Source organism: Megalobrama amblycephala, linkage group LG1 (assembly GCF_018812025.1).
Source record: "Megalobrama amblycephala isolate DHTTF-2021 linkage group LG1, ASM1881202v1, whole genome shotgun sequence".
NCBI lineage: Eukaryota > Metazoa > Chordata > Actinopteri > Cypriniformes > Xenocyprididae > Megalobrama > Megalobrama amblycephala.
In genome coordinates, this window is record NC_063044.1 from 57,929,976 (window position 1) to 57,957,711 (window position 27,736).

The 27,736-nt window shown below is 38.0% G+C and overlaps 1 protein-coding gene across 3 annotated transcripts in view; it reads left to right on the plus strand.

Annotated features, from left to right (window-relative positions):
- mybpc2a (myosin binding protein Ca) overlaps positions 1–26,938 on the plus strand; it is a 35,290-nt gene extending 8,352 nt beyond the window's left edge. Inside the window, exons 2-31 of one of the 3 annotated variants that reach the window (XM_048203957.1) lie at positions 6,946–6,981; positions 7,087–7,101; positions 8,609–8,626; positions 11,569–11,583; positions 12,144–12,227; positions 12,874–13,022; positions 13,100–13,217; positions 13,559–13,607; positions 14,098–14,154; positions 15,126–15,298; positions 15,468–15,600; positions 15,776–15,900; positions 16,298–16,403; positions 17,223–17,383; positions 17,509–17,674; positions 17,842–17,948; positions 18,025–18,054; positions 18,140–18,282; positions 19,748–19,907; positions 20,023–20,127; positions 20,280–20,468; positions 20,555–20,689; positions 20,842–21,009; positions 21,380–21,468; positions 21,586–21,781; positions 23,861–24,000; positions 25,958–26,117; positions 26,252–26,388; positions 26,491–26,677; positions 26,790–26,938. In XM_048203957.1, coding sequence (XP_048059914.1) covers positions 6,946–6,981; positions 7,087–7,101; positions 8,609–8,626; positions 11,569–11,583; positions 12,144–12,227; positions 12,874–13,022; positions 13,100–13,217; positions 13,559–13,607; positions 14,098–14,154; positions 15,126–15,298; positions 15,468–15,600; positions 15,776–15,900; positions 16,298–16,403; positions 17,223–17,383; positions 17,509–17,674; positions 17,842–17,948; positions 18,025–18,054; positions 18,140–18,282; positions 19,748–19,907; positions 20,023–20,127; positions 20,280–20,468; positions 20,555–20,689; positions 20,842–21,009; positions 21,380–21,468; positions 21,586–21,781; positions 23,861–24,000; positions 25,958–26,117; positions 26,252–26,388; positions 26,491–26,677; positions 26,790–26,821 — 3,383 coding nt within the window. In that variant the 3' untranslated portion in view covers positions 26,822–26,938. The remainder of the gene's footprint in view (positions 1–6,945; positions 6,982–7,086; positions 7,102–8,608; positions 8,627–11,568; positions 11,584–12,143; positions 12,228–12,873; positions 13,023–13,099; positions 13,218–13,558; positions 13,608–14,097; positions 14,155–15,125; positions 15,299–15,467; positions 15,601–15,775; positions 15,901–16,297; positions 16,404–17,222; positions 17,384–17,508; positions 17,675–17,841; positions 17,949–18,024; positions 18,055–18,139; positions 18,283–19,747; positions 19,908–20,022; positions 20,128–20,279; positions 20,469–20,554; positions 20,690–20,841; positions 21,010–21,379; positions 21,469–21,585; positions 21,782–23,860; positions 24,001–25,957; positions 26,118–26,251; positions 26,389–26,490; positions 26,678–26,789) is intronic. The other 2 variants (XM_048203965.1, XM_048203972.1) reach the window with 2 other exon arrangements.
- Positions 26,939–27,736: the final 798 nt, after the last annotated feature.

Genomic DNA, 27,736 nt, shown 5'->3' on the forward strand with positions numbered 1-27,736 from the left:
GGAATTCATTAGACATCAGAGTTGAAATCAAGGCCACCAGACAGTTGCAACAAACTCCTTACATTAGGAAAACCCTTAAAATATAGGTTTTCCTAACTTAAAGGGATAGTTCACCCAAAAATGAAAATTATCCTGTGATTTATCCCTAGGTGTATATGACTTTCTTCTTTGAGACGAACACAATCGTAGATATATTTAAAAATATTCTTCATCCTCAAAGGTTTTGAAGTCAAAAATAATGCATCCATCAATAAAGGTCTAAGAGCAATGCATTTTTGTAAGAAAAATATCCATATATAAAACTTTATATATTCAACTAACTAGCTTCCGGTGGACGACCGTATGCAGAATGCGCAAGTCGATTTGCACCAGAAGAGTATACTTTGACCTGATGCACAACGTAATGGCAAACGCGGAGGCGCAGAGGATAGAGCAAAACAAATCACCGGTTACGGATCATAAGATTAAACGCGGCCCCCCATTCACAACCATTATAAACCTTGGAGGACTAGGGATATTTTTAAGTATATATCCGATTGTGTTCATCTGAAAGAAGAAAGTCATATACACCTAGGATGGCTTGAGGGTGAGTAAATCATGGGATAATTTTCACATTTGGGTGAACTATCCCTTTAAGGCATTTGTTGCAACTGGTCCATACAGATTTCCAGACTCAATTTGTTTCCGATTTACAAGCAATTGATTCAATTCTGATTCACTTTGATCAATTAATTTTGGCAATTTCAGTTCTAATGTCCACTTTGCTTACACGTGAAAGAAATGAATCTCATAATGTCAGAAATTATACAGGGATCCTTCTAACAGTATACATTACAAAATATTAATTTCAAAAATTAACAACAGGGCCCAAATTTAAATCACAAACTGCTGTGGATGCCAACTGAAGTATACTTTCAGTTGCATTTATTATCTGCTATTACATAAACTGTTATTATAAAATGAAACACTTCAGTTATAAACTCCTATAAAAGCACATAGAAAGTTTGTGAATGATTCATTAAAAGAATCGGTTCGTTTGTCACTAGAACTACATGGTTGCACTTTATGTTTTTGATTCACTAAAAGGAACTGACAGACTCATTTCTTTGCAAATACGACTTTTGTTCTTGTCCGAGACCATTACCTGAGACTCATTAATGTTATTCAGTACTATAAATTTTGTCTTAATTCTTAATTTGCTGACAGTTTGAAAGGTTAATTTCAGCAGTATATGATAAATAACAGTATGCCACACTTTCAAAGGGCAGAGATCACAGTTTTTTTTTTTCTTTCTCAAAACACATTTGAGCCTGACTCTAAACACTCGGACATCCTTTCAGGTTCTGTTTGTATAACACTGTATGTGACAAGTCGGAGAGCATTGGAAGCACATATGTGGTGAAATGCGAAGGGCATTTGTCGACATTAACGCATAGTGGTGTGGGTAGACATGTTAACTCAAGGCCACATACAGTGAGGCCCGTGCTTTCAGTTATCACATCCCAAGATGTGTCTGAGAGACCTGACAATGTTGTGAAAGTTTTTCTTCCCCCACTGGCCTGTCAGAATGGTTGAAATTAACTGACATGTTCTCTCGTTTGTTTTTAGACAACTTATCAAGCCATGAATTGTCCTCTCTCTGTGTTTTGATTGGCTTATGGCTCAAAAAAAGACTTTTTCCTTTGGTGAAGAAAGAGATGTAGAGAAGTGGTGGGGTAAATGTCATAAGAGATTAACTTTGTGAAGATCCCACAGCAGTTACTCGGCCAAACAGAGTGAGGGAGCGAAGAGAGAGGAACAGAGAGTAGAGAGTGATTCGTCAGCAAAGTGAAGGAGAGAATACTAGCGCTGTAGGCTAATGTAACTAAAGTGAGCAAATTCTGAGTGCAGCCATGTATATGATATAGTTTCAAATGCTGATGCTGGTATTTCAGCCTGCTCTCAATTTCAGGGCTTCGTGCGGTTGTTTTTCTAGGTTTCAGAATAGCTGTATGACCCAGTAGCCGGGGGGGGGGTGTCATATCACAAACAACTATGGATTAGGATCTTCAGACAGAAACGATTACAGACATAAAAACTGAAATATTCTCCAGCCTATATATGGAGTAGATATGTAATCATAGATGTTGTATTTATGGAAATGGATTCACATTATCGACACAGAGAGAGGCATAAGAGACGGGAGGGCATTAGACCGCTCGTTTACACTTTTCTCATATGATGTTTATGTAACACACTTTTAGATATCCAAGTCTTCTCCGTGTAATTTAACATGACCACATTAAATTGGGTCCTTCTTGCTGACCTTGTGATCTCGGTCTGGCTGTCTTTCTCTTCTATATGGAAGCCCATTTCTGCTTCCCTCCTGGTAAAAAATAAAAAAAAAAGTTTTAAATAATCAGTCAAATTGTGAGATATAAAGATACAACTGCAATAAATTCATTCAGATTGTGATATTTTCGTTTTCTGAAGTTGTACCAGTATTATTATTTATTATATATTATATATATATATATATATATATATATATATATATATATATATATATATGTGTGTGTATGCTTCCAAACAGACTTCTGTACTATCATTATTGATGTCCCTTTAAAAAAAAAAAAAAAAAAAAAATTAAAAAAGAGGGAAACAGGGTAATAACTGTAGTATTTATTAATATTTTGATTTCAATTTTATTTTTATATTTTCAGTTTTAATTTTAGTTTGTTTTAGTTAATATTGTGTCATTATTATTATTATTATTTCATATTTATATTTAGCTTTAAATTTTATTAATCTAATTTTAGCTTCAATTTAACCTTATTTACTTCATTTCTAATTTTTGTTTAAGTTGAAGTTTTTCATATTATTTTATTTTATTTTATTTCAGTTTTATTTCAGTTACCAAAAACAAGTTTCTGTGTTTTGGTTTAACAATGATAACACTGCTGCAGTGAAGGTGGTTAAGTTACATCTCTGTGCATTAGAGTTTCAGCATTAGCATTAGGGCTTCACTGGCCTCCATTTGACTTCTTACGAGACCCTTTTAGAATGTGTGTGTGTTTGTGTGTTGAGTGCGAGCGAGAGAGTGAGTGTCTGTTAGTCTTTTGCGCTGTGGCTGTATGTAGCAGTGACAGGGACCAAGGCTGGCAAGACAGAGAGAGTGCTGACGACTGGAAACCAGAGAAGACCCAGCAGTTGAGTTGAGTAGGAGATCAAGAGCCCTTAGAGAATTTAGGTCGAAATAAAAATCATTAGGAAAAGTCATCTGCCTCAATATACTGCTACATAATATGTTATTTTATTATTATTTATATACTATTATAGTAGGGTGACCATATGTGCCATTTTCCCAGGACACGTCGTGTCCAGGATTTCTAAGTTGCATAAAATGTAGTTTTGGTTTTGTTTTCATATTTGCAGAAGGTAATGATTAAAAAATTATTTTACCAATAGCGTGCATTATACATAATCGACCAATCGTGGCTTGCGAGAAGGCTGGATCTACAGAGAACGGTCAAAGCATTGCAAATACGACATCATTTTAATGCATTGCGTGAAGACTGGCTTGCACAGACCTCTGTTTAGAAATCGCGTTCAGGGGGCACATCGATATGACCACTTCCACAATTAAAGAGGCAAGGGCGCAAGCCATTTTAGGCAATTTACAAATCCTGGACAGGACACATCCTGGGAAAATGGCACATGTGGTCACCCTAATTATAGTATCTATAAATATTTTGCATTAGCTTTTATTTTTATATTTTCAGTTTTCATTTTAAGTGTAGTAGTTTAGGTTGTGCTTTTGTCATGTTGTATCAGTTTTTTTTTTTATTTATTCTTTTTAGCTTTATTTTATTTTTATTTCAGTTTTAGCATTATTTTTTTTCAGTTAGCTGCCAAGGCAACATTTTCATTTTAAATTTCAGTTTTCATTTAAGTGTTTTATCTAATATTTATATTTTATTTAATTTTAGTGAAAACTATTCTAATAGTTTTAGTTTTGTTTAAAGCTGCAGTGCGTAACTTTTTTTGGTTAAAAATGATCCAAAATCAATTTTTGAGCAAGTACATAAGCAGCCAGTGTTCAAAACGATCTCCTTACCTTAGCCTGATTCACAATGATAAGCTTGTAATAATGTTTTATAATAAAATCGGTACTGGTGGGTTTCCGCGGGAAATTCAAACATGCAGCCGTTCATCTTTGCATCTTTACATTACGTCTGTAAACAAGAAGTCCCAGTTAGGAGGCTATATGGTATGTAAGGAGGCTGCAGGTGGTGAATCATTTATAGCCTTTTCTCACAGCAGCTGAAATAATTAAACTTATCATTTTGATGGCGGATTGTAATCCAGAAAGATCCAAATGACAATCATCAGTGACAACTGGAGATTCACCTGTAGACAAAAGCAAAAGACTTCGGACTGCAGAGAGGCTACAGAAATTTAAATCTACAGATAACACTAATACATAAATACACATAATCACACAATGCTGATGTTGTTAACAATTATATTAATTAATATTAACAATTTGAGAACAAAGTATAACAGTAATAATAATTTGCACGGTTTGTCATGATCCGAGCTAATCCGATCGTTAGATTTAATCATCATTGGCAGCGCGATTTATTGTAATGCTTTTTTCCTCAGTTGGTCAGAACAAAAGTGGCAGACATGTTACTTACTTGTTCAGACGGCATTTTCCGGTGAAAATTCTTATTTTCCAAGATGTCGAATCTGTGATTCCGAAGTACAGTATCCACACCAATGCGGTGACTGACAGCAAACATTAGATTCATCCGCACTGAGGAGCCGTGACGAGGCACAATGCACGTAAAGATGATAATTCCACAAATAACTGCAATTGCAGGTTTCAAACAGAGATGGCGACAAAGAGGCAAAACTTACAGACTGCAGCTTTAAGAATAATAAAAAATTAAAAAGCTTCAGTCAAATTTTGGGACACATTTTACGATGTTATTTTTGTAAATGTGTGAATGAACGTCCAGCATGCTTTGAATGCTCGACTCGCCACCAGGCTTCTTCTTTAGTTTAACCAGCAAGGCTGTCTTAATCAACTGAATTTTACCAATGAAGTAAAAGATAATTAATAGATGTTTACTTGAGGTCAACAGATGAGAGCAAGAGAATTATATTGGTTTTCACAGCGACAGCAAACCACATGCACGGCAGTGCAGTGGTCTTAGCAATGGATTTTGAAAGGGGTGGTTGATTATGATTTTACTTTTTTAACTTTAATTAATGTGTAATGTTGCTGTTTGAGCATAAACAACATCTGCAAAGTTGCGACGCTCAAAGTTCAATGCAAAAGGAGAAATTTTCTTTTAGAGAAATCGCTTTTTAAGGACTACAACAAACGGCTGGTCGGGAGTACAACGAGCTTCTTCCCGGGTTCGTGACATCACAAACCCTTAAAATTTACATAAACCCTCCCTCGGAGGGTGAGGCCATGTTGGGCTGCTTTAGAGAAGAGGAAGAGTTGTTGTAGAGTGTTCTTGCCATGCTGTCATTTTACGCCGGACTGCTTCACAAACGAGGGTCAATTCAATGCTGGATTTGCACAAAATTTTAACATGATGGCACATGCTAGTCGATGAGTTGAATCAACTCTACAGCAACTACATACATTTATCCATTAACCATTCAGAAACGTCCAGTTGCATTTGTTGTAACTTCTTCCTGAGTCTCTCCATCAGTGTCCGACTCCGGTTTGAACAATGTAAGGCTGAACACCATTACTGACAATCCTCATTTTGGCTGCGTGAGATTCTCCAGCTTTGTTGTTGGTGAGCAACCAAAGCGCGAGTTGCTAAAGCTCCGCCCTCTTTTGGAAAGTGGGTGGGAGCAGCAGGTCATTTGCATTTAAAGAGACACACACAAAAACGGCGTGTTTTTGCTCACACCCAAATTGACAAATTTGACAAGCTTTAATAAATGATCTGTGGGGTATTTTGAGCTGAAACTTCACAGACACATTCTGGGAACACCAGAGACTTATATTACAACTTGTAAAAGGGGCATTATAGGTCCCCTTTAAGAGGAAAGTGCCATTTTATTAAAAAGCTGACCAGGTCCTCCACCTCAGCAAAGATTTTTAACTACATTTTAGCCAAGCAAATTAACGCCGTCAGATCAATTCATCATGGGTAAGGTGAGAGCTGCTCAGAGCATTTGAGCATTTCCCAGTGGAGTTGTTTCAGGTCCTTGTTTGTGTATAGATGTGACCTTCAGCTGTCTGGTGAACCTGGTGCGCTGATCTTTTTTGGGAGGACATCTCAGCCAGCTTCTTAGATCCTGAGGCAGGGAAAGCATTTATAACTTGCCAGATCACCGTACCCCACTCCTCCTCTGGGACGAGGAGATATACCAGAAGTGCCTGAGCCCCATTAACATATTGCGCTCTGAAAGACAAACCTAATCAAAAATAGACGTGTTGGTTCTTCAGCATGCAAGCAGATCACGCAATCTGACCCTCAGTGCCATGGCCAAGTGCGGTGTCTCATATCCTTAACACTAAAGAGTGAAAGGGCCTACCATTCCCTCCAGATTCTGAGTCAATCCGAGGCCAAGACTGTGGCTACAATATAGCAAAGCTGTTTACACCTAGTGTTGACCAGAGGAACGGACAGAGGAGAGGCTCAGATGCCTGTACTCCAAAATACCTTCTGCCTTCACTCAATATACTTTAAAAAAGTGGGGGTTTTTTTGATACGTGCAGACTTGAAAATAGGTTTGACCAACTTTAAAAAATGTTTTGTTATGAGGACAATAACCGTATGTGCATATATAATCAGTGTTTGGGCATATTTATTCTTCCGATTTTAGTCTGAGTAGAATTTTTCCCTGCTCGGACAGATTTACGTATGTTTTAACTTATACTTTAACATGACCCCAATTGAATACGGTGATTATAAATTTCATTTCTTTCAGGTGCCAAGGGAGGAAAGGAGGAGGCTCCCCCTGCTGGTTTGTACATGCATTTCTTTACCCTATTAAATATTTGGAATCTGTTTGATGTAATGAATCATTTTACAGTAGTCAGGCTCACTCTCGGTATCTTTTATTTTACAGAAAAGCCTGCAGAAGGTGGGTCACCTGCTGTGAATCTTGTCCTGAAAACCATGTCTTCATTCAGTCTGTCAAGGGTACAAGGGATTGCTTTGCTTCTACAGATGAGCTTTGAGAGAGTGTGTGAATGTGGTTAGGGTGCATGTGTGTGCTAGTGCTGCAGGGAGTAAGGATTAGGATTAAGTAAGAGGTGTGCTGAATTACACATTAATTGAACGTATTCCAGTTCATCTTTTGATATAGCAAATTCGCCAATGAATCAATACCTAAAACCAGCTAGCAGTGCTCTAACTTAACTTTCTGCTTACATATTGACACATATTTAGTGCATTGCTTAGTCAAACAACAATATAATTATTCATCATAATGCACAACGACATACTAATATGGTTGACTTGATCTCCTGCCTTTATTAGTTGAAGCACAGCCGGCTAATTTAACTAACTATGTTCACATGTAGAACTGTATCTACATAATACAGTTTACATAAATTACAGTATATTGTTTCTACATTCATAAATAACATTATAGCCTACTTAACTGCTGAAAATACATTATAATCAAAAGCAATGCTTGTTGTGCTGTAAGATATCTTCTTATTGCTTTGCTGCATGGATTTAAAAACATCATTTTTTATTACAATCTAAGTTATATATACGAGTCATTTTCCAGTGCCATCACTACTGTTTAAATGGCAGAATGTGAGAATGCAGTAAATTAGGGGTGTAATGATACCCTCATGTCATTCAATACATATTGTGATACTGAATTCACAATAAAATATGATTGCGATACTCCAAGACATTTGGTAAATGGTTAACAAAAAAATATACTGTTGAATTTTTTTTCTCACACAGTCATTTTGGGTGACCTATACACAATATGTAACAATACATATTGTTGCATTTTTGTATTGCGATATATAGTGACATGATATACTGACAAACAACATAACCATGAAATTGTGTGTGTGTGTATGGATTTATTGGTGTATGTTTGCATTACTTTCAACAATATGTGCACTGAATCTGATTGTGAGCTATTATGATAATGCAGCCCATTACCAGAGCACACACTGAGCATGTGCATATATGGTAGGTGTTTCCATTTCTCAGTTCATGTTAATTTGGCATCATAAAACTAACACCCACACTGGGGTACAAATCGTTGACACAGTGTAATGGTGTCAACAAGTGTGGTCATTAGGGCACTTTTTTATTCAAATGTGTTTTTTTTTATTTCAGAGCAGATGTGTATGAATTCATACAAGTAAACAGCCCACAGTGACCCCATTTGGTTTATACAACTGAATATAAAAACAAGTGACATTTATTAACCGTTGACAGTGTTTGACAGGTGCTGTCTTTTTTTATTTGTCCAGTTCTGTTTAAACTTTCTCTCCAGCTCTAGACTCCAGGGACAATACATCAGGATGTAGTTTGTAGTATAATGTTGGTGTTTTAACCCGTCTCTCTGTACGTGCTGCCTTAACCTCATTATGCTTCCATTGTTTCTTTTAATATAGATGATGAGGGCCGCGACGGTAAGGGAAAGAAACACTCCTCTTGGCTCGTTATGTGTGTGTGCATATTTGTCAATGTGCTAGTTGCTTATCTGTGACTGCGCATGCGACCAAATGTCAGTCACTGTCTCTGTCGGTGGTCCACAGGTCTGTCACAGGGGTTCTGACTGGCCAAAACAAGACCAACAAGCAAACAAATGGTTTGAAATCTGAGATTGCTTTGGCGAATGCCAGCAAGACCATTTTTCGTTCATTTTGGTTCATTGGTCAGTGAACTTTTGGTCTTTTAGCGACCAAATTGTGTTTTGAGACTCGCAACAATAGAAAACAGTCTCCGCTGTCTATTGAAATTAAGTTTCGCCAAAGCATCCAGATAAAGAATTTGTTATTGTAATAATTAGACTACAGGTGCTGTAAGTGATTTTAGGCAAATAGAAAAAAATCTCTGTTACTTGAGATATCCCTAAAAAAGACAATCAGAAGATGCTTTCTTCCTGTCAGACATTTTGAATGTTTTTAAGGCAAACCAATGGAAGTAGGAAAGCAACATTTCCAATTTCATTTAAAGGTGCCCTCGAATGAAAAATTGAATTTATCTTGGCAAGAACAATAGCGAAAAATGGCAGATGGAGCAATAATAACTGACATGATCCATGATATCATGATATTTTTACTGATATTTGTAAATTGTCTTTCTAAATGTTTTGTTAGCATGATGCTAATGTACTGTTAAATGTGGTTAAAGTTACCATCGTTTCTTACTGTATTCACGGAGACAAGAGCCGTCGTTATTTTCATTTTTAAACACTTGCAGTCTGTATAATTCATAAACACAACTTCATTCTTTATAAATCTCTCCAACAGTGTAGCATTAGCCGTTAGCCACGGAGCACTATCAAACTCATTCAGAATCAATGTAAACAATATAACAGTATAAAATACTCACATAATCCGACGCATGCATGACGAACACTTTGTAAAGATCCATTTGAGGGTTATATTAGCTGTGTAAACTTTGTTAAGGCACTGTTTAAGGCAAGCACGAACTCCGTGGGCGTGGAGCACGAGAATTAAAGGGCCAGTAGCCCTGAATCGGCTCATTTATAATGATGCCCCAAAATAGGCAGTTAAAAAAATGAATAAAAAAAAATCTATGGGGTATTTTGAGCTGAAACTTCACAGACACATTCAGGGGACACCTTAGACTTATATTACATCTTTTAAAAAAAAGTTCTAGGGCACCTTTAAGTTTAGGTGTAAGTTTTTCATGAAATATTTTTATTTTATTTCAGCTTTATTTCAGTCACTAAAAATGGCAGAAGATGCTAGCAAATAGCGTTCTCCAGGTATTATAGACTCTTTTGTCTCAACAAGGGGCGTGTCTAATTCCATATATAGGTTAGCAGAAGCTCAGAGTGGCTAAAATTGTTTACAGCACCTTAAACTATATCCCTTAATTATAGTTTAGGTGAAATATGTCTCATTGGAGAAAATGTGGATATATACTTTGTTTATTAGAGTGGGTATATATCAATGTATGTGTGCTTGAGTGCATAAACCAAATGATATTTGTTTGATTTCAACCTCTGACCACCATTCTACATTATATTTTAAGAAATGTAATACTATTCCATTCAGACTAATTTGCATTTGTGTTACATTTATGATTCATTTATCATGACAGACATCGCCTTCATGTATTGCACCCATGTTTTAATTTAACCTCTTGGAGAAATGTGGTGACCGTTCAAGAAGCCAGGGTTATACAGTATACTGATACTCTCAAGTGGTTGTCCCTCTAAGAGTTCACCATTGGAAATGTCTGGCTCTGCGTATGAGATCCAGTGTTAGAGTGTGATAGTGTGAGGGTCAGGACATTTAACAACATGAGGTTATGACACCCAGAGCTGGACTAGCATTTTCACAGTCTACGTATATGTTTAGTGGCTGACATTGGTGTTAAAATATGTCTACATCTATCTAATCTGGGTTAACACGTATCTGGTTAAATCATCTTTATAAAATAGGATGGTTGGGTCTGAGCTAAATAACCATGGTTCCAGTAAGAGCCTTATGCAATGCTGTTTTGAAATATAAGCCATTGCACTGTGACTTTTCATCCTTGTTCGGTGTATCACATTAACTTGCATAAACATAAAACAGAGAGTGATGGTTTTGTTCTCTGGTTTTATGTAAATGAAATGCATCATCTGGGCCTGATCACACCATGGATAATTTATGTAGCCATTTGCTTTGCATTTTAATAAATGCAGACTTTTTGGCTTGTTATAATGTCTGTTTCATGTCAACTTTTTTCTGTAGAGATGTTATTTGATTCTGAAGTGAGATGGAAAAGAATCCCCAATTTTGTTTTAAATAATCAGCCATCAAAGCCATCCATATAATTTGAGTTTAAAGGTGCAGTAAGCGATTTCTGAGAAACACTGTTGAAAGTGGTTCGGACCGAGCACCAAAACACACTTGTAGCCAATCAGCAGTAGGGGGCGTATACACTCATTAGGGGGGTGGTGCCTGTGTTGCATATACATTTGGGGGCGGAGCTATCAAGACAGGGGTGTGATCCTTTTGGGTATAGACATGTTTGTTTTGGTGATTTCAAATATCAACAGCGTTTCTCAGAAATCGCTTAGTGCACCTTTAACCAGCATCAACCAACCAAAAAAAACCACCCACCCATCTGTGATCATTATGAGTTGAAGGACACTTGAGTTGTTTGGATTGGTAAGAATGGTTAGTAGAGAAAAACACTTAAATAACAATTATGTACTTTCTTCATTCTGAAAAACTGAAGGACAAAAGGATGTCCATTTCTTCATGTATTTGTGTTAGTATGTACAGTGTGTTTATGAATTCCTCCAGTTATAGAAGAGCCCTAATGTTGTACCCTATATAAATTCCTAATGGTTTCCCCCACTCTTTCTCTCTCTTTTTCTTTAATACAGAATTGCCTGAGGATGGTAAGACACACAAATCCTTTAGCATGTATTGTCAATGACATATACATGAAAAAAAAAAAGTTTTATTTTTCATGCAAAAGGAAATTTTGTAAGTGTCTTTCACATCCCAGTGTAGATCCTAAAATTGTAGTTCACACAAAAATGAAATTTTTTTACTCTCCCTCATAAAAAAAAAAAATCTTCCACAAAAGTAAGAGAGTCATACTGGTTGAGAAAGACAAGATGGTGAGCAAATGATGACAGAATTATTATTTTTGGGTGAACTATCGGTTTAAGGATCTGGAAAGGTTGAAAGGTGAGAGTCAATAATCAATATTGTTTTGTTTTTGTTTTGTAAGTATGGGTATAAGTTTTCTAGATTGTGCTAAAAGTTTTAGGGAAGCTTTACCCCAGGCTGTGTACACATCAATATGAACAGTAAATATCATGATTGATTCACTTTTTTCAGCCTCTTGTCAGTCATCATTGACTATATCCTGTCTTGGTGTACATTAATGCCATTAATGTGAGCTTTCAACAATTCATATCAGTTTACATTGTTTCTCTGACTCTGCCGGTAGAACATGTCCCAGGAGAAGAGCATCAGATGTCTGAGACAAGTGGCCTATTTGTGGAGAAGCCTCAGAGTGTCACTGTCAATAAAGGTGAGATTCTGAACCACAACTGCACTGCTGAATTCAATCCGCTGTATCTATAATTTAAACAAAAAATTAGTAGTGTTTTTTTTTTTCAGTGACTTGTTCTGCAGGTTAATTCGTTATGCCAGTAGGTTATATGTCATTGAATCATCCACTCATTCGATTTGTTTAAAAAAATGACTCGTTAAAGAATGAAACCAGTGTCTGTATGATTGAGTCATTTAATCATTCACTCAACCATATCGTTCATAAGCATTCATTCCGGAAACAAATGCTACTACTGTGTATTGCTCAGAGATGGCCAATAGTTAATCAGATTTTTATTCTTATGGAAATATTTCTGTTAGGGGAGTAAAAATACACAAAGCAAATGGCAATATTGTTTAAAAAGTAACTTAAACTATTAACTTACTTACTTACTTACCGAGCTGTCTACAAACAATATCGCGTGCAATCGTGCTGAAATTAACCAATATTTGGAACAGTGGCACTCTTGCTTGTGTGATATTGCTTAATATATCAACATAAATGGTCACATATATGACCTACGTATACTGTATAGATTAATGTAATGATGATTAATGTATAATTTAATAATAATGAATAATTTAGTTCAGCAGTGTTACTCATGTCCTCATTTTATTGGTAACAGGGAACAATGTCACATTTGTGGCTAAGGTGGACTCCTCTAAGATGCTAAGGAAGCCAACTATGAAGTGGTTGAAGGGGAAATGGCTGGATCTGGGCAGCAAGGCTGGAAAACACCTACAGTTCAAAGAAACCTATGATAGGAACACCAAAGTGTGTAAAGGACAGTGTGTTTTATTTGACATTTGTTTACTAGAGCACAGAGTTACAATTTACAATTTTGATACCAGATATACACCTATGAGATGACCATTGTTAAGGCTGTGGATGGGGATGCTGGAGGTTATCGTTGTGAGGTCACATCCAAAGACAAGTGTGACATCTGCACATTTGAAATCACCATCGAAGGTAGGATATTACGCATTAGTATAGAATCACACAATCTCAGGTTATCACTGAATCTGGCTAGTACCTTTAGGTAATGAGAGTTGGAGATCCTCATGTACATCATAGGACATTTATAAAGAATATAATTCTGTTTTCAGATAAATAAAGTCAGTTAGCACACTTTACATTAAGTCTACAGCTGATTCATTATTCAGTAGGTATTTAGCTGATTATATCCTCTCCTGTTAGTTTTGCAGCTCTTAGTAAATCAGCACTACACATTTATTTGCTTTGACATCAGATTGTGGAGCAAATAAAACATGGTTTTTAATCATCATCTTGAATTTTATCTTCTCCTTCAGCTGCTGCAGAGACGACGCAAACAAACATTTTGGAGGCATTCAAACGATCGTAAGTTTGTTTGTATGTCTTACTCATTAGTAACTTGTAGATGTCTTGATTTCACATTGTTTTGACGCAGTTTTATTTGTTTGGAGGAATTTTTTAGTTCATATTCACTTTGTTTAGATACTGCTGTAAGTGCATAGTGGCTTATACACCTCATGTTAATACATGCAAGATTATATAATACTCTTGCATATGATTGAGGGAGCCATCTGTTGCCAGAAGCTGCTCTTCTGGGCAGTAATAATCTCAAGGATGGATTGAGAGGTGTTTTTCCTGTTGGAGAGTTTAGCTTCAGGTCCAGCTCTGGGAGGTTAAGGTTTAGCCCTAGGACTGAGGCAGGCACCTTGATCTACTGTTTGAGCATGGTGCTAGCAATGTCAAGATGATTGGTTTGACTCCCAGGGCATGCCATGAACGCAATGCAAGTAGTTTTGGATAAATTCATAAATGTAAATGTTGGTTAAGATGAGGAATGCATCTTGTTCATCTCTAGGGGAGATGCAGGAGAGGATGCAGGTGATCTGGACTTCAGTGGTTTACTCAAGAAAAGGTTTGTAAGATGTTCTACTCTCTCCATGTTTTTTCTTCGTAGTCTATTTACTTTATGTGCAGAATAATTTCTTCATTTTCACTTTAAAGGATTAGTTCACTTTCAAATAAAATTTTCCTGATAATTTACTCACCCCCATGTCATCCAAGATGTTCCTGTCTTTCTTTCTTCAGTTGAAAAGAAATTAAGGTTCACCCTGTAGTGGACTTCAATGGCCTCCAAATGGTTGAAGGTCAAAATTACAGTTTCAGTGCAGCTTCAAAGGGATTTAAACGATACCAGACGAGGAATAAGGGTCTTATCTAGCGAAACGATCGGTCATTTTCAAAAAAAAAAAAAAAAGCAACTGTATATGCTTTTATAAACACAAATGATCACCTTGCACATACTTTCGCTTTCCGTAATTTTGACCTTCAACCGTTTGGAGGCCATTGAAGTCCACTATAAGGAGAAAAATCCTGGAATGTTTTCATCAAAAACCTTAATTTCTTTTCAACTGAAGAAAGAAAGACATGAACATCTTGGATGACATGGGGGTGAGTAAATTATCAGGAAAATTTTTATTTAAAAGTGAACTAATCCTTTAACTATCATGATGCATGGTGTCATGCATCATGATGTATGTGCATATAGATCTTCCTAGAAAAAATGTTACATTGCTAATGTTTGGGTCTCAGAGATCCTACATATACACTTGAATAAATGCTATTAATTTTCTTTATTTAGTTTGCCAGCTGTCTATGGGTCTGTTTTTCTTTTATGTTTTTTTGCTGGAGTCAAATGAACTCAAATCAAAAATAATAATACAGACCTTTGAATAAGTCAAATTTCTAAAATATTTGAGCATAGTTCTTATTAATAGAATTTGAAGGAAATAACATCACTGGGGTCCTTAGGACCCCAAACATAAAAACAGTCGATCTCAACCAAATATGAAGATTAACCATATTTTTGGTTTCCATCTACCACAGAGAGAGGAAGCAAAAGGAGGAGCCTGAGGTGAGTGTGGATGTCTGGGAGATCCTGAAAAATGCCAAACCATGTGACTACGAGAAAATCGCCTTTGAGTACGGCATCACTGATCTCAGGGGCATGCTCAAAAGACTCAAGAAGATGAAGAAGGTGGAGCCCAAAAAGAGTGATGGTGAGACATGTCATGTGATGGACGCGCACAAACATAGTTCTTCACAAAACTACAGTACATACATATGAAGGTCCCTGGGTTCAAATCCAACCCTGACATACAATTTTGTTGACAAGCCAAGGAAAATGTTTTGGAAGGATTGTAAATGTTAGTGCTATTTCTGTTTCAGCTTTCCTAAGGAAGATGGAACCCGCTTACTCTGTGGAAAAAGGAAAGAGAATTCAGCTTAGTGTTGAGCTGTCTGACCCCAACGCTCAAGTCAAATGGCTGAAAAATGGACAGGAGATCAAACCCTCTGCCAAGTATGATCCAGTGTGATTGTGTGTTTAACTATTTTGTATAACATTTTGAGAGACCGAAAGGTGCACTGATCATCATTGATGATGATTGTAAAGACAATGTCAGAGGAGGGCATGATGGGAAGGTTGATGCTCGATGCCTAACATGAGATTTGTACTGAATTTCTCTCCCTATTAGATATATCTTTGAGAGTGTAGGTGGTATCCGTAAGCTCACTATTAACAAGTGCACCCTCGCCGATGATGCCGCTTATGAATGTGTGATTGGAGAGGAGAAGAGTTTCACTGAGGTCTTTGTCCAAGGTACATCATCATCATCTTCTTCATCTCTGGCATCATTAGCACACCCCCTCTTTGTAAATTCAGCTGTCTCATTTGTTCCGTCTTCTTATCTGTCGCCGTCCTGTGTCACGTCTGTCCTTGAGTGGTAGCCATCTGCCATATTGATTATTTTTAAAACTCTGTATATGCTGTCAGTCCTTACCTTGTTTTACTGAGCCATTTGTTTTTGAGCCAGGTCTCTGTTTCTGTCAGTTTTACTTCTTGTAAGGTAGATTTTCAGTTGCCATCTGCCCCTCTTGTTATCTTGTATGTATACAGAAGCTCCTCTGTATTTTGTATTCATTCTGCTGCAAAAGTGTCTACGTTTTGCTGTGTATTTGAATATATTAACCACTTATTGGCGTGTTTCTATGAACAGAACCCCCTGTCACCATCACTAAGATGTTGGATGACATCCATGTTGTGGTTGGGGAGAAGGTGGAGTTTGAGGTGGAAGTGTCTGAAGAAGCAGCCAATGTGAAATGGTGAGAAACAGGACCAAACTGGTAACACTTACCTGGTCAATTGGTCAAAGGCTTATTTAGTTCAGTCAACAGGCCTACAAATAAACTGACTAGCTGCGCAAATTGAAATGCTCAATACATCATTAGCTGACTAAATGAATTCCAGTACTATCAAGGTCAATGTCGCTAATTACAGTAATTTAGCATTAACAAGCCATTATTAACATTAAATAGGCCTAAACAGCAAATTATCAGACTGCTTTTTTGTTTTCCGTTTATTACCAACAATTATAGAACACAATGAATCATTTAACAATGGCTATAGTCATGTCAAACACCACAAAAACCTATTAGTCTATAATAAATGGCACATTTAGTTTTAGACGATACATTTTTCTCTGTCGTTACCTCTCTGTTTAAATGAGCAATGTGGCTGAGCGCCGTCTGTGCTTTTCAACATTTCTACTCATGTTCAGACAAGCAGATTTGTCTGGTTTCCAATCTTATACTCTTCACTACTTTCATTTTTTCCATTTTAAAGTTTAAAAGTAAATAAATTTTCAGCATCATTTCAATATCATTAGTATATTTCTGAACTGATCCACCTATCACTACTGTGTTCTGCTGTATCCACGGGCCTGGACAAAGTTTCATTTCTCTGGCTCTACATCTTTCTGTCATGTCCCATTTTTTCCATCCATTTTCCCTTTTGTCCCAATCTTTCCTATTTTATCTTCAGTCATTTTGGCATAGATTGCCTTCCTCAGTTTCTTCTGATGAACATCATTTCTTTGTCTCTCTCTGTCTTGCTCTCCTTCTGTCTCTCTTCATCTCTCTCAGGATGAAGGATGGTGTGGAACTGAGCCGAGATGGAAAGTATCGCTTTAAGAAAGATGGGACAAAGCACTGGCTCATCATCAATGAGGCGACCACAGAGGACATAGGAACATACTATGTGTTCACTAGCGGAGGGGAGTCCAAGGGAGAGCTGGAAGTGGAAGGTACTTCTTTTGAAAGAGTAAAACTCTTCTTCTTAGTCCTTCCACTGTTTGGATGATATTTCAGTATTTATTTTTAGTGTTAACTGCCTCATGGCCCCTTTTTCTTTTCTTTTTCTCTATTGTAGAGAAGGAACTTGAGGTTTTGCAGAGTATAGCTGATCTGACACTGAAGGCAGCAGAGCAGGCTGTCTTCAAGTGTGAAGTGTCTGATGAGAAAGTGACTGGCAAGTGGTTCAAGGATGGAGTAGAGGTCATTCCCAGTAACCGCATCAAAATGACACACATCGGCAGGTATATCGGTCCACCTACAGCCATTCATGCATAAGGACGCTCACCTTGTCCTTGACCTCACTAATATTGTTTTATGTCAGGACACTAAAACAGATTAGTCATCGAAATGTCCATCATTGGCATACACTTCTTATGTTGTGGTAACATTTCTGATCCTGGTGTCTCAGGACTCACAAGCTGGTGATAGATGACGTGAAGCCTGAGGATGCAGGAGATTACACCTTTGTACCAGATGGATACGCTCTTTCCCTTTCAGCCAAACTCAACTTTTTGGGTAAGTGAAACAAATCTTTTTTTTAAATCAGATTTTGAATTTCAACATTGACCTAGATCTATCTTTTTGTTCCCAGAGATCAAGATTGATTATGTTCCTCGTCAAGGTAAATGTCTTACCTGCCTCAACACATTTAACAATATAATTTTGCAAGGCATTGTTTTTTTAAAATTCTTTCTATTATCATCTAGAACCACCTAAAATCCACCTGGACACCACTGGCAGCATGGTCAACAAAAACACCATTATCGTCGTTGCAGGAAACAAGCTCCGGTTTGATGTTGACATTACAGGGGAGCCCCCTCCCACTGTCTCCTGGAAAAAAGGAGATACGGTGAGGGCTTGCTGGCAAACTGTCACATAATCTCATCTTATGCAAAGCCAAGAACGCATATGAGCTTGTTTTCATATCAGATTCAGTGATAAAACCCTGCAGAAAAGACAAGCAGTGCTGCTCATCAGCATATGTCGTTTTTCGAATTGTGTCTCTACCAGCCTACCTTAAAGGGTTAGTCCACCCAAAAATGTCATTAATTACTCACCCTCATGTCGTCCCAAACCCGTAAGACCTTTGTTCATCTTTGGAACACAAATTAACCAAATTAACACCTTTTGAGGTCCAGAAAGGTAGTGAAGACATCGTTAAAATAGTCAACGTGACTACAATGGTTCAGCCTGAATGTCAGTAATGCTCAGTATTGACTGATGCTGTACACGTGAGCAGCACGACGCATGCGTGTGATGACGACCAAAGACTATAGAATAACACAAGACACGTCACTCGTATTGTTTTGAATGGGAGAAAGTGTAACGCGCAATATGGCGGAATAAGTCCCGCCTTCAAAATAAGAGCCAATCGCCGACTGGTAAAGTCATTGCGTCACTGCAGCGGCCGTTAGGAGCTCCGGTTTCTATAGAAACAGTCAGACGCGCGCCTCTGAAATTAGGCACAAGAGACGCGCATTTAGGACTGCGCATGCGCATTAGCTTGATCCAGCCTAAAAAATAAATTTTTTTTTGTCATGATTCGAGCGTTTGGAAAAAAAATATGAGACAGTTGTTGTCAGAATTCATTCGTGATTTCAAATATGAAATTTAAACGAAAGCTTGGCAAACAGCTTTGGAGAATTTGATGTTTCCCCATTCAAAGAGATAGGAGCTGCATGGATGCCCAGGATGCCCGAGAGGCATTTCAAAGATGGCCGCCGAGTGAAATGACTTGTCTTAAAGGGACTTTGTGACAACGCAGCAGCAGGCGTTCTGAGATAGAATACGGAAGCTCTGCACTGCGTTCACTATGTCAACTGTGTATGACAACAGTTCAAATTGTTACATAAAGTTTGCACAAAAAGTATTCTCATCGCTTCATAACATTAAGGTTGAACCACTGCAGTCACGTTGACTATTTTAACAATGTCTTTACTACCTTACTGGACCTCAAAAGCTGCCTATATGTGGTTCAGAAACCCTCAGATTTCATCAAAAATATCTTGTGTACCAAAGATGAATGAAGGTCTTATGGGTTTGGGATGACATGAGAGTAATTATTGACAGAAGTTTCATTTCAACTAACCCTTTAACCATCGAGAGTTCAGTGGTCAACCAGTTTACCCAGAAGGACCATGCTGGACGTCCCCATTCACTCAGGTTTTCCTGGTGAACACCTAGGCTATCTTTCCAGCAGGAATATATTCTATCTCATTTTCTTACATCACATAGGATATGGACATCAACGTCGAAATGTGTAACATCACCAATATATTGCACATGCTTGAAAACATGACATTTGTGTGATGCAGGAGATCTCTGAATCTGAGGGCCGTGTGAGAGTGGAGACCAGGAAGAATCTGAGCTGCTTTGTTATTGAAGGGGCAGAGAGATCCGATGAAGGCCTTTATCATATCACTGTAACCAACCCAGCAGGAGAGGACAAGGCTGATATCATGGTTAAGATAGTTGGTGAGTTCATACATGTTAACCATCTGCAACTTCTTCTTTCTGTCCTCATTATCTGCTATGTGCCATCTGTTTCTTAGGGCTCTTCATCCCTGTATTTTTTCTGTGTTGTGTTCAGATGTGCCTGATCCACCTGAGAATGTGAAATGCATTGGAGTGGGTGAGGACACAGCTGCCATCCAGTGGGATCCACCCAAATTTGATGGTGGAGTTCCAGTGAAAGGTACTTGACATCCAATATTACATTTTTGTAATGTTTTGACTGTATGTTATCAGTCTTGTTTCTTGGAGATACTTAAGAAAATATTTAAGCAGGTAATGAATTATCTTCTCACTTGTGTGGAATACCACTTACTACTTTAGTTGTACTTCCAGGTTACCTAATGGAGAGGAAGAAGAAGGGCTCTTCCAGATGGACAAAGCTGAACTTTGACATTTATGAGTCCACAACATATGAGGCTAAAAAGATGATTGAGGGTGTGCTGTATGAGATGAGGGTGTTTGCGGTTAACGGCATTGGCATCTCCCAGCCCAGCGTCAACTCCAAACCTTTCATGCCCATTGGTTAGTTCCTCATCAGCAACTTTGGGCTTTCTCACAAACGCATTTCAATCAGCATTCATTCTCTTTGTTTTCCTACTCCTTCATAGCTCCAACTAGTGAACCAACACGACTGGTGGTGGATGACATTACAGATGGTTCCTGTGCTCTAAAGTGGCTCCCCCCCGAGAGGATTGGAGCTGGTGGCATCGACGGGTACATGATTGAGTATTGCATTGAGGGAGGTGAGGCACAGCGCAACTTTGCTATGGAGCTGGCATAGAGTGCCATCTCAGTTTCAAACCATCACAGTGAAGTAATCATTTTTGATCATTTTTTGACATGTTTACATATCTTGCTGGTTTGCCACTTACTTTGCCCCTGGTGGTACTCACAGCCACTGAGTGGGTGCAGGCCAACGAGACCCCTGTTGAGAAGAATAGTTACAGGGTCAGAGGACTGCCTGTTGGAGAGAAGATGCTGTTCAGGGTGACAGCTGTGAACATCGCTGGCCGTAGCCCTCCAGCTGTGTTGGCGCAAGCTGTCACCATTCGGGAGATTGTTGGTGAGACTTGCATACATACATACACAAACAACATACAACACACTCTCGGGAGTATATCGAGATTGTTCAATGAAATCACAATGGCAGTTTGTTAGTTCATGTCAAACTCATGAAAATGTGCATTTAAAATGCAGTTTCTGTCTTTCGAAAATAGGGCTAAATATTACTGAAAACAAGATTGGATCTCGCTGACTTTCATCGTGTGGACTAAAACATTCTTTAGTTAACTACTCAAATGCAGACTTAACACAGACACAGCACACTCATCTATGACACATTGATCATGAAGTATATAAACACCCCACTGTGTGTGTTGTCATTTTCAGCACGTTTTCTTCTGTCTTTTTCTCCTCTCAATCTCCTCTCTCAGAGCGTCCTAAAATCCGCCTCCCTCGGCAGCTTAGGACTAAGTACATCAAACGAGTGGGTGAGAAGGTCAACCTTGTCATTCCCTTCCAGGTCAGTCATGCACGTACATTGTTCTGCTCTGTACTTGTGTAGTGCTACTTCGCTGTTCAGTCGCTGGTCTTTACAACAGATCAAATTATCAACTTACACCATGTTAACTGTTATCAGGGCAAACCACGTCCAATGGTGGCCTGGTTTAAGGATGGCGCACCTATAGACACAGCGCTGGTGAATATCCGCACAAGTGGTGTCGACACCATCCTGTTCATCAGGCAGGCAGTCAGAGAGCACTCCGGCCTGTACACCCTGTCCGTGCAGATTGAGAATATGGAGGACAAAGCCAACATTGAGATCCAGGTTGTAGGTTAGTGTCAACAAAGTGATTTGGTTAATGTTTTAATAGGGATGTGCACAACAACATAATTTCAAATTCAAGAGAGCTGTGGGTTGCCTGAATTATTAGTTGACTTAACTGAAAGCCATGAATATCAAAGCTGGCTTAGCATTCATCTGACCTAGGTGAAAAAGCGGAACGAAATAGCAGAATGGGATCGGGATAGGACCTCAAGCGTCCCAAAGCTCTGTTGAGTGATATGTCGGAGCACTGCCCACAAGGCTTTTTTCAACTTGACATGCCGTCATAAAGATGCAATGCTCATGGCGGGATGCGCAAAAAACAGCATGAGATGTGATGCGATGGCTAAAGACATCCTTCACAATGTATATGGCAGTAGTGGCGATGGTTTAAAGGGTATATGAAGGTTAATTTAAAGACATTTATAGAGCCCGGTTTCACAGGCAGGGCTTAGATTAAACCAGGATTAGGCCTTGGTTCAGTTAGGGCATATGAATAGCTTTTACTAACGTGCCCTAGAAAAAAAACTTTTCCAGTGTTCATCTTGAGACAAAACGATGGCACTGACATATTTTAAGATATGTCAGGGCAAGTTACTTTCAGTTAAAACAGCTCAAACATGCATTTTACCCTAGGACTAGCTTAAGCCTTGTCTATGAAATCGGGGGAGAGCGTTTTACCTTGCTAACAGTTTAGCTACAAAAATAGGGTGAGCCATTCCTACTTTTTAAAGTTGTATTGAGGCTGGTTTCTCCCAAGGTTTTTTGTCCATTCTCTGTATCCTTAATGCCCTGACAGCAACATCGTGTCGGCCCAGATCCGGCCCACATCTGGTCCGCGTGTAATCCACAAGTACCAGATGTGGGCCGGATCTGGGCCACACTGTGTTGCTGTCTGGTTGGAGTTTGGATTCCTTGCCACTGTCGCCTTTGGCTTGCTTAGCTGGGGTTTAAAAGACACTTAATATTCTGTTATATTATCAGTTTGACTGCAGTGACACTATCAGATGAGAACAAAACTGAATTGAGCTGGTGTATGACACCACTGTCTCTCGCAGAGCCGTTTATAGCTAAATTGACTGTTTCATAATTGACTAATTTTGCAACATCAACACTGTTATTGAACTGAATTGAATCAACTTGAGCTGAATAATGACACTATTGTCTTCAGTAGAGCTGCTTTACAGCAAAATTTGAATTTGATGAAATTTGCATCATTGTTATTTTCTTGTATATTACTTTTAAGCTGCTTTAAAGCAAACAATCTGTATTGTATAAAAAGCACTATATAAATAGGTTACTTGACTTGACTATTTAGGGAGTTGAAGATGTTGCAAATTCATTTAGATCACTCACATCAACAGCATAGTCATAACTAGGGCCACAAATACAGCGATGACATCAAATTAAAGAATTAAACTGCACAGTTCAAAAGGTTCATTTCCCTACGAAGTGAAGAGTGAGTCAGGTTAATATTGTTAACCCATGGAAACTGAGGATCACTTTCAAAAGTGACTCTGAATTTCTAAGTCCTAAACTGTCAGAAAGGTTTCATATTAAACACTTACACTTTCATCAAAATTGAGGATGTCATAGGTCAGTTCGGTTGCAGGGATTATTCTGCGGGGTTTTGTTTGGATTATTCCTGGTGTTGAACGGGATTAGGATAGGATTAGGGGACACTCACTCTGTGTTCCCGCTGGGAGGTAAGCTAATGAGAGTGCAAAAACCCTTCAGATGAGCCAGACAGCCATTTAGTCACAGTTTGCTGCCAGCATCCCAGCAGCCTGCCCAGGATTAATGCCAACCGCTCCCAGCCGCAAACTCAAACTCTCTCGCTCTCAATCTTTTTTCTCTTTTTTTAGCTTGATCTCACTATCTCTACCTCACGCTCATGTTTTCACCGTCTTCCCCGTTTCTTTTTTTCCCCTCTTTCATTTTCATCATTCCTCTGCTCACTCACTTGTAGCTTCTTCTCCAATTAGCACACTTTAATTAGTCTCATGGTTAAAATTAGGACAGTGTATTGGTGTCAAGCTCTACATTAATACCTACAGTAATTTTTTTCTTTCCATTCCCATACTCACAGACAAGCCAGGGCCACCGATGGCTGTCACTGTAACTGATGTTTGGGGTTTCAATGCTGCTTTGGAATGGAAGCCTCCAAAAGACAATGGCAACGCAGAGATCACTGGCTATACCATCCAAAAGGCCGACTTGAAAACCAAGGTAAACCCAGACCAGCCAAATATATGTGGACACTGCTTTCTAATTAACAGGTTCAGTTAGGCCCCTTAAATCTTAATGCTACGGCATGCAGTGACATTATAGGGAATTGTGTATTTCCAACAGTTTTAGATAGGACCATTTTCTGCTCCTTCTCCATGAGGAAATGGTTTACTGAGCTTATAGAGTCTGGTATAGAAGAACTTGACCAGTCTGCACCAAATATTTTTGGCTGTTAGAAGATTCACATCAATAAAAAACACCTGTATGGTTGTAGGTGGCCTATAGTATGGATAAAGGAATTTTGCAAAAAAAAAAGTTAAACATTATTACGGAAGAGGATTAGGGCCAAGCAATAATAAAAAAATAAAACCATCTTGAGATTAAAGTTGTTAAATTTCGAGAAAAAACTTGTTAAATTTTGAGAAAAAAGTTGAGATAAAATGTTGAGAATAAAATCATTAAATTACGAGAAAAAAGTTGTTAAATTACGAGAACAAATTCATTAAATTATGAGAAAAATGTCGTTAAATTTCGAGAAAAAAGTTGAGATAAAATGTTGAGAATAAAGTCATTAAATTATGAGAAAAAAGTCGTTAAATTACGAGAACAAATTCATTAAATTACGAATTTGTTCTCATAATTTAACGACTTTTTTTCTCGTAATTTAATGACTTTATTCTCATAATTTAATGAGTTTATTCTCAACATTTTATCTCGACTTTTTTCCCGAAATTTAACAAGTTTTTTCTCGAAATTTAATGACTTTATTCTCATAATTTAATGAGTTTATTCTCAACATTTTATCTCGACTTTTTTCTCGAAATTTAACGAGTTTTTTCTCGTAATTTAACGAGTTTATTCTCAACATTTTATCTCAACTTTTTTCCCGAAATTTAACGAGTTTTTTCTCGTAATTTAGCGAGTTTATTCTCAACATTTTATTTCGACTTTTTTCTCGAAATTTAACAACTTTAATCTCGAGATGGTTTTATTTTTTTATTATTGCTTGGCCCTAATCCTCTTCCGTACATTATTTATATTCTATATAATGCAACATTTGTGTTCTTATACTCAAATACATTTTAAAAATATTTTTTCATTTTATTTTTTACAAGAAGTAGCACAGGAAACCTAGCACATGAACTTTAGGGGATGTCCCAACCAATGGTGAATAGAAAAAAGGAGATCTTCCTACAAAGACAATGACAGCATGAATGCAATTCACAGAGCAAGCATACAAATGTACTGTTCGTTTGTCAACAATTCTTTTTTGTGTGTGCATAAATATCTCTTCTGGGTTTCTCAATTCAGAGGTTCATGGCTGTTTCTTAAAAGGTTAGTTCACCCAAAAATGAAATTTCTGTCATTAATTACTAAACCTAATGTTGTTCCAAAACTGCAAGACCTTTGTTCATCTTCGGTACACAAATTAAGATGTTTTTGATGAAGTCCAATGGCTGTGAGACCTCCATTGACAGCAATTTAATTACCTCTTTCAAGGTCCAGAAAGGTAGTAAAGACAGTGTTAAAATAGTCCATGTGACTACAGTGGTTCAACCTTAATTTTATGAAGCGACGAGAATACTTTTTGTGTACAAAAACAAAACAAAAATAACAACTTTATTCAAGAATTTCTTCTTTTCCCTGTTATTCTCCTACACTTTTTACATTGTAGACGCAGTGCAGCACTTCCGTGTTCTACATTAGATCGCCAGCTCCTGCATCTGTGGACTGTTTTAGCAATGTCTTTACTACTTTTCTGGGTCTTGACATTGGTAATTAATTGCTGTCTATGGAGGAGTCAGAGAGCTCTCGGATTTCATCAAAAATATCTTAATTTGTGTTCTGAACGAAGGTCTTAAGGGTGTAGAACGACATGAGGGTGAGTAATTAATGACAGAAATTTCATTTTTGGGTGAATTAACCCTTTAACAAATCTGTCTCTCACTTGTTTTAGGAGTGGTTCACTGTTCTTGAACACAATCGCAGACCTAGTTGCACCGTGTCTGATCTGGTGATGGGGAATGAATACACCTTCCGTGTGTTCAGTGAGAACATCTGTGGCATGAGCGATGATGCTGGCATCAGCAAAAACACCGCTGTCATCGCCAAAACAGGTACCTGCAATACTGGCCGTTTAAAAATTAATCTCGAAACACTGAATGTTGCATTACATGATTATTAGTGCACAAGTGTCTCTGCTGAAGCGATATATGTAACGGGTAATCCTCTTCCTGTCTCTTTCTCTTAGGTCTTAAACAAAAAACACAACCCTACAAGGAAAAAGATATGACCAGCTCTCCAAAATTCATCACACCTCTCGTGGACAGGTCCGTCATCGCAGGTTACAGCGCTGCCATCAGCTGTGCTGTCCGTGGGTACCCAAAAGTAAGTGTTATACGTGACTATTTAAACCTATTACCCGTGCAGATGTTTATTAGCCATTTAAGCAACAATGCTCTTTCTCATTCTCTGTTGTTCTCCTCCCAGCCAAAGATTATATGGATGAAAAATAAGATGATTATTGGAGAGGATCCAAAGTTTCTCATGCAGAATAATCAGGGTGTGCTGACTTTAAACATCCGTAAGCCCAGCTTGTTTGATGGAGGGAAGTATACATGCAGAGCCATCAATGACCTAGGAGAGGATGAAGTGGAGTGCAAGCTGGAAGTTCGAGGTAATTTAATAACACTCTTATATGTGTTTCTGTTAATCACTTTAGGTTGTAGATAAAATCTCAAACCTCTAAATTCATTCCTAATGTAATATTATCTGCTTTTCCTGTTTAGTTGTAACAGAAAAGGAGGCGGCAAAGAAGTAAACAAATTAGCATGAAGATACCCTAAAGACGGCTGAAAAAGGGGCACCAAGAGAGTGTCAAAAAGCAATAAAAATGTTTTGAATGATCGATTTGGAATAAAGTTGTTATAATGCTGTCTTTCCTTTGCCTTTTTAATTTTGACTCGAACAAAAAGTACTGTGGTGGTACCTGATAATACCATGGTTCTCAAGGATAGCCCTTACTCATTAACCTTGGTATTTACATTGTACTTCAAAAAACTCCAAACAACTATGGTAATAATATGGTACTGTTTTGTGTTTGAGTAGGGTTTTTTCTTCTCCAAGTATGCTTTGAGTGTATTTCTAGTTAAATTGCTTGAAAATAAAAGCACATTAAAACAACTTCAAACGTGTTGTTTCCATAGTAAACTTAAAAGTAAAAGGCGTCATGTAGACGTTTGTTTATAGGTTTGTGAAAATTGTATCATGTCTGCTGGCTGATTCGGGAGAGTTGGAGAATCAGGGTCTCATTAGCATATCACACTAGAGACTCATTTACGCACCCATCAACACTGCCCCAATTAGCTCTCTCCCACGTCATTACTGAGCAAACGAATTACGGCTAATTTACACACCAGTAAAACAAACACACACCACCGCAGCTCCGCCGGGAGGATCTGCGGCCCGAGGTTCGCTCGATCCAGGACGGAGCTGCTGAATCCCTGATACGTGCGGCTTGAGAATTGATAAACAATTATTTCAATTTAACAGTATTAAACAGAAACATAAATAAATTAAATGAATTTTGTAAGGGAGACACCACGCACGTTATTAAAGGAGGAGTTTATAAGTTTTTGAACCGAAACTAAACAAAAGCTTCTCGAAGTGACCAGCAGATAGCGCACCTAACTTACTCAACAATAGCTTCAGGACATTCACATGACTATAGCTGTAA